This window comes from Vigna unguiculata, chromosome 9 (assembly GCF_004118075.2).
Source record: "Vigna unguiculata cultivar IT97K-499-35 chromosome 9, ASM411807v1, whole genome shotgun sequence".
NCBI lineage: Eukaryota > Viridiplantae > Streptophyta > Magnoliopsida > Fabales > Fabaceae > Vigna > Vigna unguiculata.
The window spans coordinates 37,869,440-37,882,512 of record NC_040287.1 but is presented as its reverse complement, the minus strand read 5'-3'; the positions used below and the strand labels follow the sequence as shown (position 1 = coordinate 37,882,512).

The following is a 13,073-nucleotide window of genomic DNA, read 5'->3' as shown; positions in this document are numbered from 1 at the left end:
ACAGACAATATGATATGAGAGAGAATCATACTTAGTGAGTTAGTAAGGTTAACCCTGTCATTATTGGATGAGATAAGTGAGTTCCATTTGATAACAAGTTGTAGAAACGAATGAGATGGTGGTAAGTATGACATATGCAAAGTCTTATAAGTTTATTCAATACACTAGTCTTCCGAAAGCAAAGTCTATACTTATTTTTGTTGTTGAATCGCTTTGGAATGATGTTTGTTCGAGCCATTGGGCTGAACCATGTGGATTGACACTTTGTTTGAATTTATGAATGTGAACTATTTGCGTTTTTGGGCCGATTCATCACAATGAAATGTATTTGTTGAATGGGTTACTAGGCTCAAGTAGTGGAGTGATATATATGGAAGAATGAGAAGGATTAAATTATTTATTTTGGGCACATAAATGTTTTAAAAATCTCTATTATAAGTTATTACTTATTTTCATATTAAGCTTATTATTTTAAATACATTGTGAGTTTTAGGTTGGTGTTTGAAGAAAATGTTCACTGAGTGAGTATTTGTGTAATAATATATGGAAAAATAAGAGAAGATGATTCAAGAACTTATTTTCTACCAAATATATGTTGAGATTGTTCATAATTAGTTTGGTACGTTACTAATTGAGGTATATTAATTCTCATTATTATTTTTTGTTTTTGTATTAACTTACCTCGCATTTGTGTATCTCTTGTTTTTTTGTTCAGATGCGATGATGGTATATATATTTTGGAAAATAATTTTTTGACTACTTTCTCTTATAATTTTAGGTGTTATTTTTTAAGTGGTTTTTCATTTTTTTATTTTTTCATTCTCAAATTTTTAAAACCATTTAAAATATGTCATATCATGTTATATGAAAAATTATCAAAATTTAATAATCAAAATATCATTGTCTATATATTTTATATGGGAGAGCAATTAAGAGCTCAAGATGATAGTATCACAAGAGTTGGAAGAGAAACCAAAGGATTAGTATATAGTTATCATAGATAGTATGTTTAACTTTCTTTTTAAACAATATTAAGTTTCTATTTTTTATTTTATCTTCAATAATCCTTTAAAATTTTTATATAAAATTCACTAATGTAAAAAAAGAGAATGAAAATTAAATAAACTAAAATACATTAAAGTAAAAGAAATGGAATAAATAATATGTAGATTGAAAAAAAACTATCTATACTTTAAATATAAGTAAATTAATTTTAAGTGTTAGAAAAATTAATTCTTTGTGATTAATTATTTTGTTATACCATAAATTTAATATAGTATACAATAAATAATATTTAATTATATTTCTATATAATAAATAAAATTACATAAAATAAAAAGTACTATATATTTATTTATTAAAAGATTATAAGAAAACACTGAAAAAATACAGTAACGTATGTACCATGCCATTTGCGTTTTTGGTAATAACTATAGTATGATAATAACTAATCTATAATATATAAAGATATATTTTTATTTAGTTTATACAGTAGATGTATTTATTTTACCTTTCAAAAATATGAATATTATAATTAGTATATTTTTATAAAAAAATGTTACATGCTTAAAATTATCACATAGTTTTATTTATTTTAAAAAAATAGTTATACCCTTTATTTCGTCTATTTTCAAATGTAAACTTTTTTTTTTTTTAATTTAACCGCTCTGCATAAAGTATTTAATTTCTATCTAGGTAAAATTTAAAATGTAATATAAAAATGAATGAAAACGACAATGCAACGATGCGTTTTACGGGTAAACTTTAGACGAATCAGGAAGTTGAGATGCGGTTAATATTGTGTGACTTGTTTATTTCTTTGGGTATCTTCGTTATCGTCTTTTTTCTTTCTCCGTTCAACATCCTCTTAGGGTTTTCACTGTTGCACTCAGCTTTCAGCGCCGCTCATACATACCACTTCCGTTCACTTCATCGCAACATTGCTTCATCAAGGTACGTCATAATTCTCTATTCCTTTCCTTCTATCGATTGGTTTTCTACTTTTTCTCGCTTCTAACACTTGTTTGTGCCATTTATAATACTTCTTTCGCTTGTACGACATTCAATTGAATTGCAATAATTCATTTCTGAGAAAATTGGAAAGAGTTGTTTTTCTTTTTAGGTTTTATTCAATTAAAGCTTTTATCAATCGATTAATTAATCGTTGTTCGGAATTTGATTTCATCGGTGCTCTGATGCTGGGTTCCACCATGCAATTGATTGATTCAACACCAGGGCTGCTATTGTGTTTTCTTTTGAACGAGACTGTCGTTGTGGTTGCTGTAATATTAGGTTAGATTAGATATCTGTCGTTTGTTTGTTGTGTGGCTTGTTTGATGGTTTATTGGTTAAGGGTGTGTGACGTGTTATTAACTGTTTCATTTTCAGGTGTGTTTGTCAAATTTATGGTTAATGGTACTAGTCGGGAATGTCTAACAATCTGGTTTCAGAGCCTATGCCCAGTATGCAAATGGCTCGGTTAGAGCCGCTTATGAACAAGATTGATTCGTCAGGGAGACAGATGGAAATGGGGATTTTGGTTCCTGTGTCCAGTGATATTGTTTCACAGCCTATGGGGAGCTCAAATGAACATGTTGGGTTATTGAGAGCTGTGCCTGGTGAATCTAGGTTTCAGGGCATGCCCCTTTCGACCATGCAGAGTGGACGAGTAGAAGCACAACCGAGTAATCCAGGAATGCATCAAATTCTTTCCGCAAACCGACAGTCCATGCAAATGGGGAGGCTTCCAAATAGCGCAGGGCCTCAGCAGCAGCAGCAGCCAACAACTCCCAAGCGCAAGGCGCCAACAGAACTATCATCCAGTAGTTCCTTTAACAAGCGTGTTGCACAAATGGGAAACAGACCTTGGTTGCAGCAAGTACCTAATGCATCAAATAGAGGTTCTCTGCAGATGCAATCCCCGTCAAATGCCTCCAGGACACAGCATTCGGCAGCTTCTAGTAAGAGAAAAACACAGTTGGATAGCACTTCCGGTAAAGCCGGTACACCTCGGTCTGTGAATTCTAAAAGTCAGAATAGCCAGATAAAGCAGTCCTCCAAGGCGCAAACTGAATCATCTGAAAGTGTTAGGTCCAAGATGAGAGAGTCATTAGCTGCTGCTCTGGCCTTGGTTTCTCAACAAGGTAAACCGCAGATTCCAAATAATAATAGACCAACTGATGATGCTACCAATACTCAAGGTAAATTAGAGAACAACTCTCAGTGTTCCGGATCAACACCTACATCCATCAATGCTCCACTGGAGCAAAGTATTTCTCAATCAGTTAATTCCTCTTTTGCTGAGGTTGATTCAGTTGGCCGGGTGGAGACAGAGCACATGCAGAGTACATCATTCAAAGAAGATTTTCCTGAAAAATACAAGGACTATGAAGCAGGATCCACAAATGCATCAAACAATGAAAGCATACTGACTTCTATGCAAGTCTTGAACTGTGATAAGCAAGATTTCCAGTCATGTTACACTTTGACTACTGATGATGTTCCTTTTAGTGACAGTTTCTTTATGAAAGATGATCTTTTGCAGGGAAATGGTCTTTCCTGGGTATTATCTGATATGGTGGACGTGGGAAATCAAAGGGAAAGTCAAACTAATATAGAGCAGAGATCAGAACCTGAGGAAAAAGGTGAAGGTTGCAGGGAGGAGGCCCCTTTACCTGAACTTTTGGCATCAAAAATAGAAGCAGAACTCTTTAAACTATTTGGAGGTGTGAATAAGAAGTACAAAGAGAAAGGGAGGTCGCTTTTATTTAATTTAAAAGATCGCAACAACCCTGAACTTAGAGAAAGGGTTATGTTTGGTCAAATTCCTCCTGAACAATTATGTTCCATGACTGCAGAGGAACTTGCTTCAAAAGAGCTCTCTCAGTGGCGTATAGCCAAGGCTGAGGAGCTTGCTCAAATGGTGGTTTTACCTAATTCAGATGTTGATTTTAGGCGTTTGGTCAAGAAGACTCATAAAGGTGAGTTTCAAGTGGAAGTTGAACATGAAGACAACGTATCCATTGAGGAGGTTTCAGGTGGCACAAACTCAGTGGCTAGAAGCCAAACAGCAAAAAGGGATGTGGAAGGCACTTCTTCAAAACCTGATGTGAACAGTGATGCTGAGAAGCGCAATTTACAGAAGGATGATACATTTTCCATTACCATTTCGTCCACTGATGGCACCGATCCCATGCAGGGCCTTATGACTGATGATGCCTTGAAGGACCCTGATTTTCTTCCACCAATTGTCTCTCTTGATGAATTCATGGAATCTCTTCATTCTGAGCCACCGTTTGAAAATTTACCTCTAGAAACTGGGAAAGTGACACCTGCTTTAGACAAGGATGATTCAGGGGTTGGATCTAAATCAAAATCTTCTGATTTAACTCCAAATGAGCAAGCCGTTGTCACACCTGAGAAGTTTCCAAGCACACGTGTAACTTCAGATGCTGAAAAGGAGAAAAAGGCTGATGCTGAATCTGGGACCATTTCTTCTGATACGGCGGGATACAGTGGGAGTCAAGCTGACATGAAGTCAACTGATGATCGTACCAAGGAAATGTCTATTGATAATGCGAAGCCTGCACCCAGCGATACTGATTTCAAAGGCAATCAGTCTCATGCCGAAGGGCGATACGGTAATGATAATAAATACATGAAGGATGCAGTCCCCACTAAGGGTGAATGCCTTTGGGAGGGAATGCTTCAACCCAATATATCTACCACTCAGTCTGTCATAAGCTTCTATAAGAGGTAATCTACTAATGGTTTGCGTATATCTTTATGATAAGTTGCTACATATTGTGAACTTTTATGCATGGATAATATGGGTTTTGATTGTTCCTTTTTTTGGTCTGAGTGAAGATCATGAGTTGGATAGTGTCATTCTTTTCATCTAGCATATGAATCAAATATTCTTAAACTATGTAGTAAAGAGGTGAAATTTAAGAACGGACCCATTTTCGGTAATCATCTTCCATTGTTTCCAATTTTGTTTGGAATTAATGATTACATATTTGTTTAAGCCTGCATGTAATTTTGCATTAGAAGTTTTATACGTTAATGTGATTTGTTGTTTTCCCTGGACCAAAAAAATTTATATTCAAGTTGAGCTCAGGTCAATTAATTAGTCTTGTGTTTATATATTTTTGAAACCAAGTCTTTTAGTTTCTCATGTTTCGTGGCCATTAAGCATGTACTGAATTAACAAATCAATAAATATACAGTATCATAAACTCAGAATTAATTTAAATATAAAGTTGAAATACATCTTAATGAGATGTAAGTGTGATAATGAACTCATGAAAAGATAAATTGAGGTGGTAGTCTAATATATTTCTCCAAATATGAATTGTTTGGAAAATTTATAATTAAAATTATGCAAGTTTATATAAAAGTTTGGTTTTTAAAATTAGATTTGAAACTCAACCCAATCCTAGAGGATAAATTTTTTTTTGTTCAATAGATTTTTAGTTTGTTTGCTTGGGTTTTGGTTTATATTACTTCGGTTTATGAACTACCCTTTTGATGGGTTTGGTTTGATGACTACTTGACACTATTTATATCGGAAAATATAGTTTTGAACTTTATTTGTGTTGTTCAAAGAGAATTAATACTTATTTTCAGTGGTTTTTACTGATCCTACATTATAATTCTCTGTGAAGTGGCGAGAAAACTGCTGCTAAAGACTGGCCTGGGTTTCTCGAGATCAAGGGAAGGGTTCGACTAGATGCATTTGAGAAATTTCTTCAAGATCTTCGATTGTCTAGGAGTCGTGCAATCATGGTATCACAAGTTTCCTTTTGTTGTGCTAGAGCTTTGTTTGAATATTGTCTGTTAATCTCACCACCATCCATACAGAAAGAAGTGACTAAAAATGGGGGAAATATGCCGCAGTTTGGTGCTACTTTATACCACTTGTTTAATTTAAAGTATCTTGAGTTATACAATTATTCTGCTTTTTTTTCGCTTGCTGATGGGATAAAGGGGCAGTGAAGTGGTGGGGGTGATTGTGCATGAGAAATGACGACTTATTGGTAAGACTGGCAGGTTGAGGTTTTCTTTGCAGTGACAAGTAATGAAACCATGAAAATGTGTTGTGTAGCTTCTGAAAAATTGTCACTGTTAGAATATGTATTACGTGATTGAATCGATTTTGGTAATTATAATACGATTTTCTGGTGGGTGGAACTAAGTTTCTCATGTCATCCTTTGGGCGATATGCTACGAAAGTTTCAAAAATATACATGTATATATAATATTTTGACGCAAGAAAAAAAAAGGGGTAAAGAAATGAAGGTGGAATTCTGTATTAAAAAAATGCGAAAAGTCTCCCAAAATTCTTTTGTTTTTAGTGGAAGACCAAATTACTGTGACTCGACGAGATAGATGCTCGGGACCATAAAGATGTCGTAACATTGAATAAATATACACCAGTGTGGCTAATTGATTTGAATACGCTGAATGACCGAATTAGACTCCTTTCGGTTTGATGTTTTACTTTTTCTGTAGGAAATCTGTGTAGCTGATTAGAAACTTTCTCGCGTCACTTTCTTTCTGAGACAAAGTAAAATTAAAATTTTAATTTTATTGCAGGTTTCACATTTCCTTTCCAAGGAGTTGGACGAGCAATCAACTCTCCGTGAGGTAATGATAGTTATGTTAGTTTGGTTATCATCTCTACATAGACGCTGATTGTTGTTATTTAAGAGAGTTCTACTTTTGGTCGCAGGTGGCTGAGTCGTATATTTCGGACGAGAGAGTAGGATTTGCAGAGCCTGTGCATGGAGTAGAACTTTACTTTTGCCCACCTCATAAGAAAACAGTTGAAATGCTGAGCAACATACTTCCAAAGGAACAAATTGAGGCAGTTAATTCTATTGATAATGGTCTAATTGGTATTATTGTATGGAGAAAAACTAATTTAACTTCGTCTATATCACCCACCACTGCTACTCACCACAAACACAGCTCTAAAAGACAACAATACTTGAGTAGGAGACAGCAAGATATAAATGTGAATGCCAATTCCACCCATAAAGCAGTACCCCCTACGGACCTTAAGACCACTGAGAATGAGAATGATGACGATGATGATGTTCCTCCTGGATTTGGGCCACCGGCCGCCCGAGTCGAGGATGACCTGCCGGAGTTTAATTTCTCCAGTAGTTCGATTCCACCACACTTGGCCCAAAAACCAAAGGAACTATCAAATATGGTTGCATTACATTCGGTTAACCCAGCCCCACCACCTGCACGACCTGTAGAACAAATGAGAGAACTTGTGTACAAATATGGGCAAAACAAAGCAAGTGCACCTTCTTCAGTAAACTGGCAGGATAAATTTGGGGGAACCATTCAACCCTGGAATGATGATGATGATGACATACCTGAATGGCAGCCCCAAACATCCCAGAATCAGTTTCTTCCCCAACAGACAATGCATAACTTTCATCTTCGACCGCACATTGTGAATCAATCATTACCGGGTTCACAACAACAGCCTATTATGACACCACAATATCTGCAACCCCCGATGAATGTGACTCATACCCAAAGAAATTTTGACCCTCAATGGCTTCCTTCTCCCCAGGCTACCAACCTTCCCCCAAGAGGTCCACCGCCCTACGGAGCGCCTTCGCAAGGCACTACCTGGCCTCAAAATGTCTCTAGAACTAGTAGGGGATTTTAGTTTCTTTTGCAGTCTTTTAATTTTGTAATGTCTTTCCTATCTGTAGTATGTAAGCTTATTGTAAGGTCTCGTGCTATTTTTTTTGTAGCATCACCTCGAAGATTAAACAAATGACCATTTTTCTCCTGTTTCTGTTTGCCGATACTAGGTGTTCCGCTAAATAAATGCGAGGGACAAAACAATTTTTCATGCTTTAGTTTTTACGTAACTTCTAGATTTTCATTGCGCTTTCGTTACTTTGACTGTTTTAACGATCCCTGCTTGCTTTAGCAATCGTACAGGGTGATTCTGATTTCGTGTTTGCATACTATAGAATACTCTCAAATGTAAACGAGAGAGAAAATGTAGGGTCGTCTTTGAACGTGGTTTTGAACACAAACATAAATATGCGCGTAGTCTCTGTGTTACTCGTAGTTGCTACCTTGCTTGATCTTGGGGATATTTGCATAAATTTGACTTAGTTTGAATTATGGTATCTTTTATGTGTGCGTCTAAAAGTACAAGAGAAAAGGTATACTGGAGTTCTGAAGTACGGAAAGTGGTTCGTATATCCTTTCGTTTCGTGTATTTTTTTGTTCAGATTCAGTATTGCTGTCTCAATAAACAACATTTTACTCTATATGAAAGAATCATGATTTAGTATTAAGCATCTGAATCCACCATCACGTGGCATGATTCGATTCCAGAGGTACCCAAATCTTAAGTTTCCACCGTTACGTGAAATTTAGAACCTATATTATATTTACATCTTCAGCAAAGAAGTACAGCAACAGAAGGCCCCACGTATTACACCCCCTCCCCCCAGAAAAAAAGTAAAAACAATGAACAATTATAAAAATGATGGAGAAAAACAGAGAAATGGTAAGAAAGCCAAGAGCTTTGTAGACAAATATGAGAAACATTGAAGAACAGGTACGAAGATAAATAGATGACTAAATTCAAAGATTTGATTCGAAGAATGATCAAGTTGTGAGTGTTCGCTTGAGTCCTGCTCGTTGCTCAGGGGTCAACTTTGTGGGAAAACTGACATCAAATTTGATCTTGAGATCACCCCTATGACCAGGCTCCTTTGTTATTGGCATCCCTTCTTTTGGAATACTCATCTCGTAACCAGGACTCACAATGTCAGTGACTTGAACACTTAAACTGCGTCCATCAAGCGTGGTGAGGTTTATTGTGGTTCCTCCAATGGCCTCAGCCAACGACACCCTTTTGTTCACAATAAGGTCATTCCCGTCTCTCTTGAACACATCATGAGGCTTCTCGTCGATCACAAACACAAGATCTGCAGGCAGTTGATTCGGTTCTTGATTCCCTTTCTCAGGAAACGTAATTTTTGTCCCTTTCTTCCAACCCGGCTTCACATCAATCGTCAATATCTCTGTTTCCGGAACTGTCCATCTGCAATTTTTCATTGCTCAGAAATTTATCAACATAGTCTTAAGTTAAAGATGATTGATTATACTTACCCATTAGCATCCACGGTTTTCCTTGAGATCTTCATTTTCCTAGTCGATCCAGTGTACAATTCCTCCAAAGAGCAAGGAAGTTTGGATTCCACTGGGAGTGGCTTCTTTAGCACATTCCCTCGTCCAGTACTATATGATCGAAAATTATTATCCTTCGCACTAAATCCACCAAAGGGTGTAGTACCTCCATCAGAGGGGAATCTCTTAGATTTGTTTGCCCCAGATGATCCAAATCCAAAAGGGCTACTTCCAAAGAATTCTGCAAAAATATCCTCTGCATTTCTTGGGTTGAACCCATTATTTGATGGTTCGTCCGGTGGCTTATCTTTCAACCCCTCCTCTCCATACTGATCATAAACCAACCTTCTCTGAGGGTCACTCAGCACCTGAATTCACCAAACCCAGCCCCATTACATCTACAGTTTCACGAAAAACATGCATCAAACTGATAAAGCTCACAATCGAACATGAAATTTATGATGCAGAATCCACAAAGAACAACCTTCAATGCCCCTAAAATTTTTCATCAATTTCATTTCTCTACAATTAGTATTTAAAAATCACGAATTTGCCTTTTACAATCCCATTGACATTACTAGCATTTAAAAAAAATGAAATAACGCGTGTAAATTCTAATGGCTAAAAAGTAACATTAAAAAGAAGACAGCATGAAAGGTTTCTTGCCTCGTAAGCCTCTGAAATCTGTTTGAAATTGGCTTCAGCTTCCTTTTTGTTGTTGGGGTTCTTATCAGGGTGCCATTTCATGGCCAACTTTCTGTATGATTTCTTCAAATCATCCTCCGTAGCATTTCTGTTAACCTTCAACACATCATAGTAATCCACACCCATGTTTCCTTTTTCTACAAAAACTTGAATATCTCGCTATTATTACCTTCAAATTAACACTCTTTTCACAGACACCCGATTGCGAAATACAACCCTTCGTCCACCAAAGTTTAAAACTTCCTTGGAGGGTTGATTGAATATGCGAGGTGACATGAAAAGAGAACAAAAAATGCTCGATCAAATCAAATGACAACGATTTTCAAAAATCCAGAAATTCATGTCTCGGTTTGCGATTGCAGGGGAAAATTCGGATGCAGTTCCACGGATGGAGGTGCACGTGTATTCTTTCTTTTCTTTTCAACGAGCTGGTTGAAATTAAACGGGAAATTCTAAATAAACCACGGCAAAAATAAACCACAGCTCAATTTCAATAACTATCAAATCTTTAAAATCATAAACATTTTTCTTAAATTCTAAATAAACCGCATTCATTTGAACAGTTTTAGTGTAATTTACTTAATGTTTGTTTTGTGGTGTGTTTTTTTATTTACCAAAATTATATTTTCTGAAATATTACATCTGAGATGCTACTCTTATACATATATTTTATTTGTATTCAATCATTTTAGAAAAAAGTTCAACATTTATTTAATTCTAACATTGAAAAATAAAAAACAAGGAATGTAGAGAAAACAAATAATTGTGTGAAAAATAACTCCCCCTATTGAGTAGAAACATTTTATAGTCAATAAACAAACATCGATAACATATTCCAATTTATAAAAATGACACCATTCTTATTTTAACCCCCAATCAACACCATGATATCTTTTCAGAAAGTAATCAACAAACATTTTTACATAGTAATTGAACATTTTGACTTAAAGGGTATTTTTCAGATGCCCATATATGAGATGATTTATAAAAAATTAAGAATTGAGAGAGGTGAATAGCATTGCCACTTCGTGACTTTTGTTCTACTATCTCCAATGCGATACCTCAAAAGTATTTCGGAAAGGAAAGTGCACAGTTAATACCCCACAGCTCGAGTAATCCGATCAAAAATTTAACACTTTCGCTACCAAAAGCAAAATAATATTCAACCAGCTGAGAAGTAAACAAACAAAAAACAACCATAGATGTGTTCTGTCAAAGATAAAGTTTCCTACATTTACACTTATGCTGCAGTGAGTTACAAATTTATTCACTTGCTGATTGCTTTATTGAGATTTGGTGAAGCACTGCCTTATTTTTCAGCTTCCTTCTCTTTTGGTGAAGTAGAAGCATCATCTGCTGCCACAGGATTATCCATATCCGGCATTTCATTACTCTGTAAGGTGAAAACATGGAATTAATGGACAGAAATTACAGCAAAAAGTAGAACATATAACATATAAATTGAATAATTACATTCAGAAGTGACTTTGACAAATTAAGTTACCAATATGTGATAATTCTGGCAATTAATTGTACTGGGAAACAGATTACTGCAACACAAATAGGTGAGAGAAGTTTCAAGGAATGTTCTTCCACCCAGAAATAATCTCACATAAATTTCCACTCAGCATCATACCGTAATCAATTGTTCATCCAACATACAATATACACAACCCAAACAGAAAAAACGAATGCATAAAGCCACAAAACTTTGAGATGACGAAGCCAGAACAAAATCATGGAATATGAAAAAAAATACCTCAAGCATACTGAGCATGTCCATGGCATCTTCCAGATCACCACAATTGAAATTGTATATATCTCTAAGGGATTCTCGAGAAATATCAGGAAATGACCTTTTTAGATATTCAATATCCACTTCAGCTTCTTCCTCAAGCAACTTTGTCATCTGTGAAGAAACCCATTCTGCTCGCTCGATCTCTCCTTGACGCAAAGACTCAGTAAGTTTTCTGACACGCATTTGAATAAGGGTCTCATCGATCTCAGGTTTTGGCTTCTTCTTCATATCTTTTTTACCTTTCTTCTTGGAAGGACTCTCTTTGTGTTTCTTCGAATGCTCTTCTTCATGGTTCTTGGAGTCTTTCTCTTCGAGGTTTTTGGAATATTCTTCGCGAGACTTAGGATTTTCCTCCTCGCGAATGTTGGAACCTTCTTCAACTTGATTCTCAGAACCTTCCTCGGGATTCTTGGAACCTTCTTCTTCGTGATTCTTGTGATCCAGTTCTTCGTGAGTCCTGGAGACTGGGACATTCAAATTAGGCTTTCCTGACATTGTAGATGTGATTCTAGGAGCTCCATTTGTACAAAAACAAGGAAATTCAGGCAACAAAGTTAGTAAATCCAGTCGTTACTAAAGAAATCCAGAATCAACTTTAAGTTGCAATGTCTTTTCACAACAAGAAACCAAAAAGTTTGAAAATTTCATCATGACTCTTGCACACACCCATTTCCAAAACCCCCAATAAATCAAGTTTCTTATTTTCTTTTTCCAATGCAATACAAGTAAAAGACTGATTCTTGAAAAACAAATTTGAACTTGGTGGTGAAAGCAGAAAAAGAAATTGGAAATGAAAAGAGAGCAGAACAAACCAGTTGATCGAGAAACTTTGAACTGAGAGATTAAAGAATGAGACGAAGTGCGAAGAGAAATTTCGAAGAGGGAAAGGCTTTTATAGGAATTTGTGTTGTGTTGGCGCGCCAATCCATCCATGGAAATGCGCATTTAATTAAAATTAACATTAGTTAAAAAGAATATAATTGTCGTGAGTGAAATAAAAATTATTTTCGTAAATTTATTTAATTCCTTAATTTATAAACAAAATTAACTATTTTAGTTCAAAATAATACAAGTAAAATTCCTTTAATATTTTGTTTTCATATATTAAAGGTATACTTTTTAAATTATTTATAATCATAAAACTTATGTTTATAGATAAAGGAAATTTTGTAAAATTGACATTAATTATTGAAATGGTTTGTTTATGTTAGTTCTCTAATTTTTTTTCTTTCTTATAATAGATAAGGAACCATAGAGAGAATGTTAAGAGTAATTTTGTACTGGTAGTTTCTAGATTAGTACGTGTTTGTTTTAAACATTATAATTTTCAATCTAAAATATGAGTCAGGAAAAAGTTTGACTAACATTAAATGAAGTTTTGAATGAAAAA

At 35.3% G+C, this 13,073-nt stretch overlaps 3 protein-coding genes across 4 annotated transcripts; 1 reads left to right on the top strand and 2 right to left on the bottom strand.

The window, feature by feature from the left end:
- The first annotated feature begins 1,802 nt into the window (after positions 1 to 1,802).
- Positions 1,803 to 7,832, top strand: LOC114195947 (death-inducer obliterator 1). Of its 2 annotated transcripts, XM_028086400.1 has the most exons (6): positions 1,807 to 1,953; positions 2,236 to 2,292; positions 2,389 to 4,755; positions 5,667 to 5,787; positions 6,598 to 6,648; positions 6,734 to 7,832. In XM_028086400.1, the coding sequence occupies exons 3-6, from the start codon at positions 2,429 to 2,431 to the stop codon at positions 7,691 to 7,693; spliced, it is 3,459 nt and encodes a 1,152-aa protein (XP_027942201.1). In that variant the 5' UTR covers positions 1,807 to 1,953; positions 2,236 to 2,292; positions 2,389 to 2,428; the 3' UTR covers positions 7,694 to 7,832. The 2 variants fall into 2 exon arrangements, with proteins under 2 accessions (XP_027942200.1, XP_027942201.1); XM_028086399.1 differs by lacking the exon at positions 2,236 to 2,292 and having other exon boundaries at positions 1,803 to 1,953.
- A 574-nt stretch (positions 7,833 to 8,406) lies between these two features.
- LOC114162750 (dnaJ homolog subfamily B member 1) lies at positions 8,407 to 10,348 on the bottom strand. The gene is made up of 3 exons (XM_028046715.1): positions 9,847 to 10,348; positions 9,163 to 9,548; positions 8,407 to 9,094 (listed from the first exon to the last, which is right to left on the bottom strand). Exons 1-3 carry the CDS (start codon positions 10,009 to 10,011, stop codon positions 8,656 to 8,658), a joined length of 990 nt encoding a protein of 329 aa, XP_027902516.1. The 5' UTR covers positions 10,012 to 10,348; the 3' UTR covers positions 8,407 to 8,655.
- Positions 10,349 to 10,998: 650 nt separating this feature from the next.
- Positions 10,999 to 12,584, bottom strand: LOC114164471 (trichohyalin-like). The gene is made up of 3 exons (XM_028049159.1): positions 12,496 to 12,584; positions 11,645 to 12,198; positions 10,999 to 11,278 (listed from the first exon to the last, which is right to left on the bottom strand). The coding sequence occupies exons 2-3, from the start codon at positions 12,176 to 12,178 to the stop codon at positions 11,195 to 11,197; spliced, it is 618 nt and encodes a 205-aa protein (XP_027904960.1). The 5' UTR covers positions 12,179 to 12,198; positions 12,496 to 12,584; the 3' UTR covers positions 10,999 to 11,194.
- Positions 12,585 to 13,073: the final 489 nt, after the last annotated feature.

Bases quoted from the DNA above. Each gene is read 5' to 3' on its own strand.
- LOC114195947 (XM_028086399.1), top strand. From the start codon at position 2,429: ATGTCTAACAATCTGGTTTCAGAGCCTATGCCCAGTATGCAAATGGCT. The intron at 4,756-5,666 runs GTAATCTACTAA...TTCTCTGTGAAG, and splicing joins GTCATAAGCTTCTATAAGAG to TGGCGAGAAAACTGCTGCTA. The intron at 6,649-6,733 runs GTAATGATAGTT...TTTTGGTCGCAG, and splicing joins AGCAATCAACTCTCCGTGAG to GTGGCTGAGTCGTATATTTC.
- LOC114162750 (XM_028046715.1), bottom strand. From the start codon at position 10,011: ATGGGTGTGGATTACTATGATGTGTTGAAGGTTAACAGAAATGCTACG. The intron at 9,549-9,846 runs GCAAGAAACCTT...TGGTGAATTCAG, and splicing joins AGATTTCAGAGGCTTACGAG to GTGCTGAGTGACCCTCAGAG. The intron at 9,095-9,162 runs GTAAGTATAATC...GAAAAATTGCAG, and splicing joins AAAACCGTGGATGCTAATGG to ATGGACAGTTCCGGAAACAG.
- LOC114164471 (XM_028049159.1), bottom strand. From the start codon at position 12,178: ATGTCAGGAAAGCCTAATTTGAATGTCCCAGTCTCCAGGACTCACGAA. The intron at 11,279-11,644 runs GTATTTTTTTTC...TTCACCTTACAG, and splicing joins ACATGCTCAGTATGCTTGAG to AGTAATGAAATGCCGGATAT.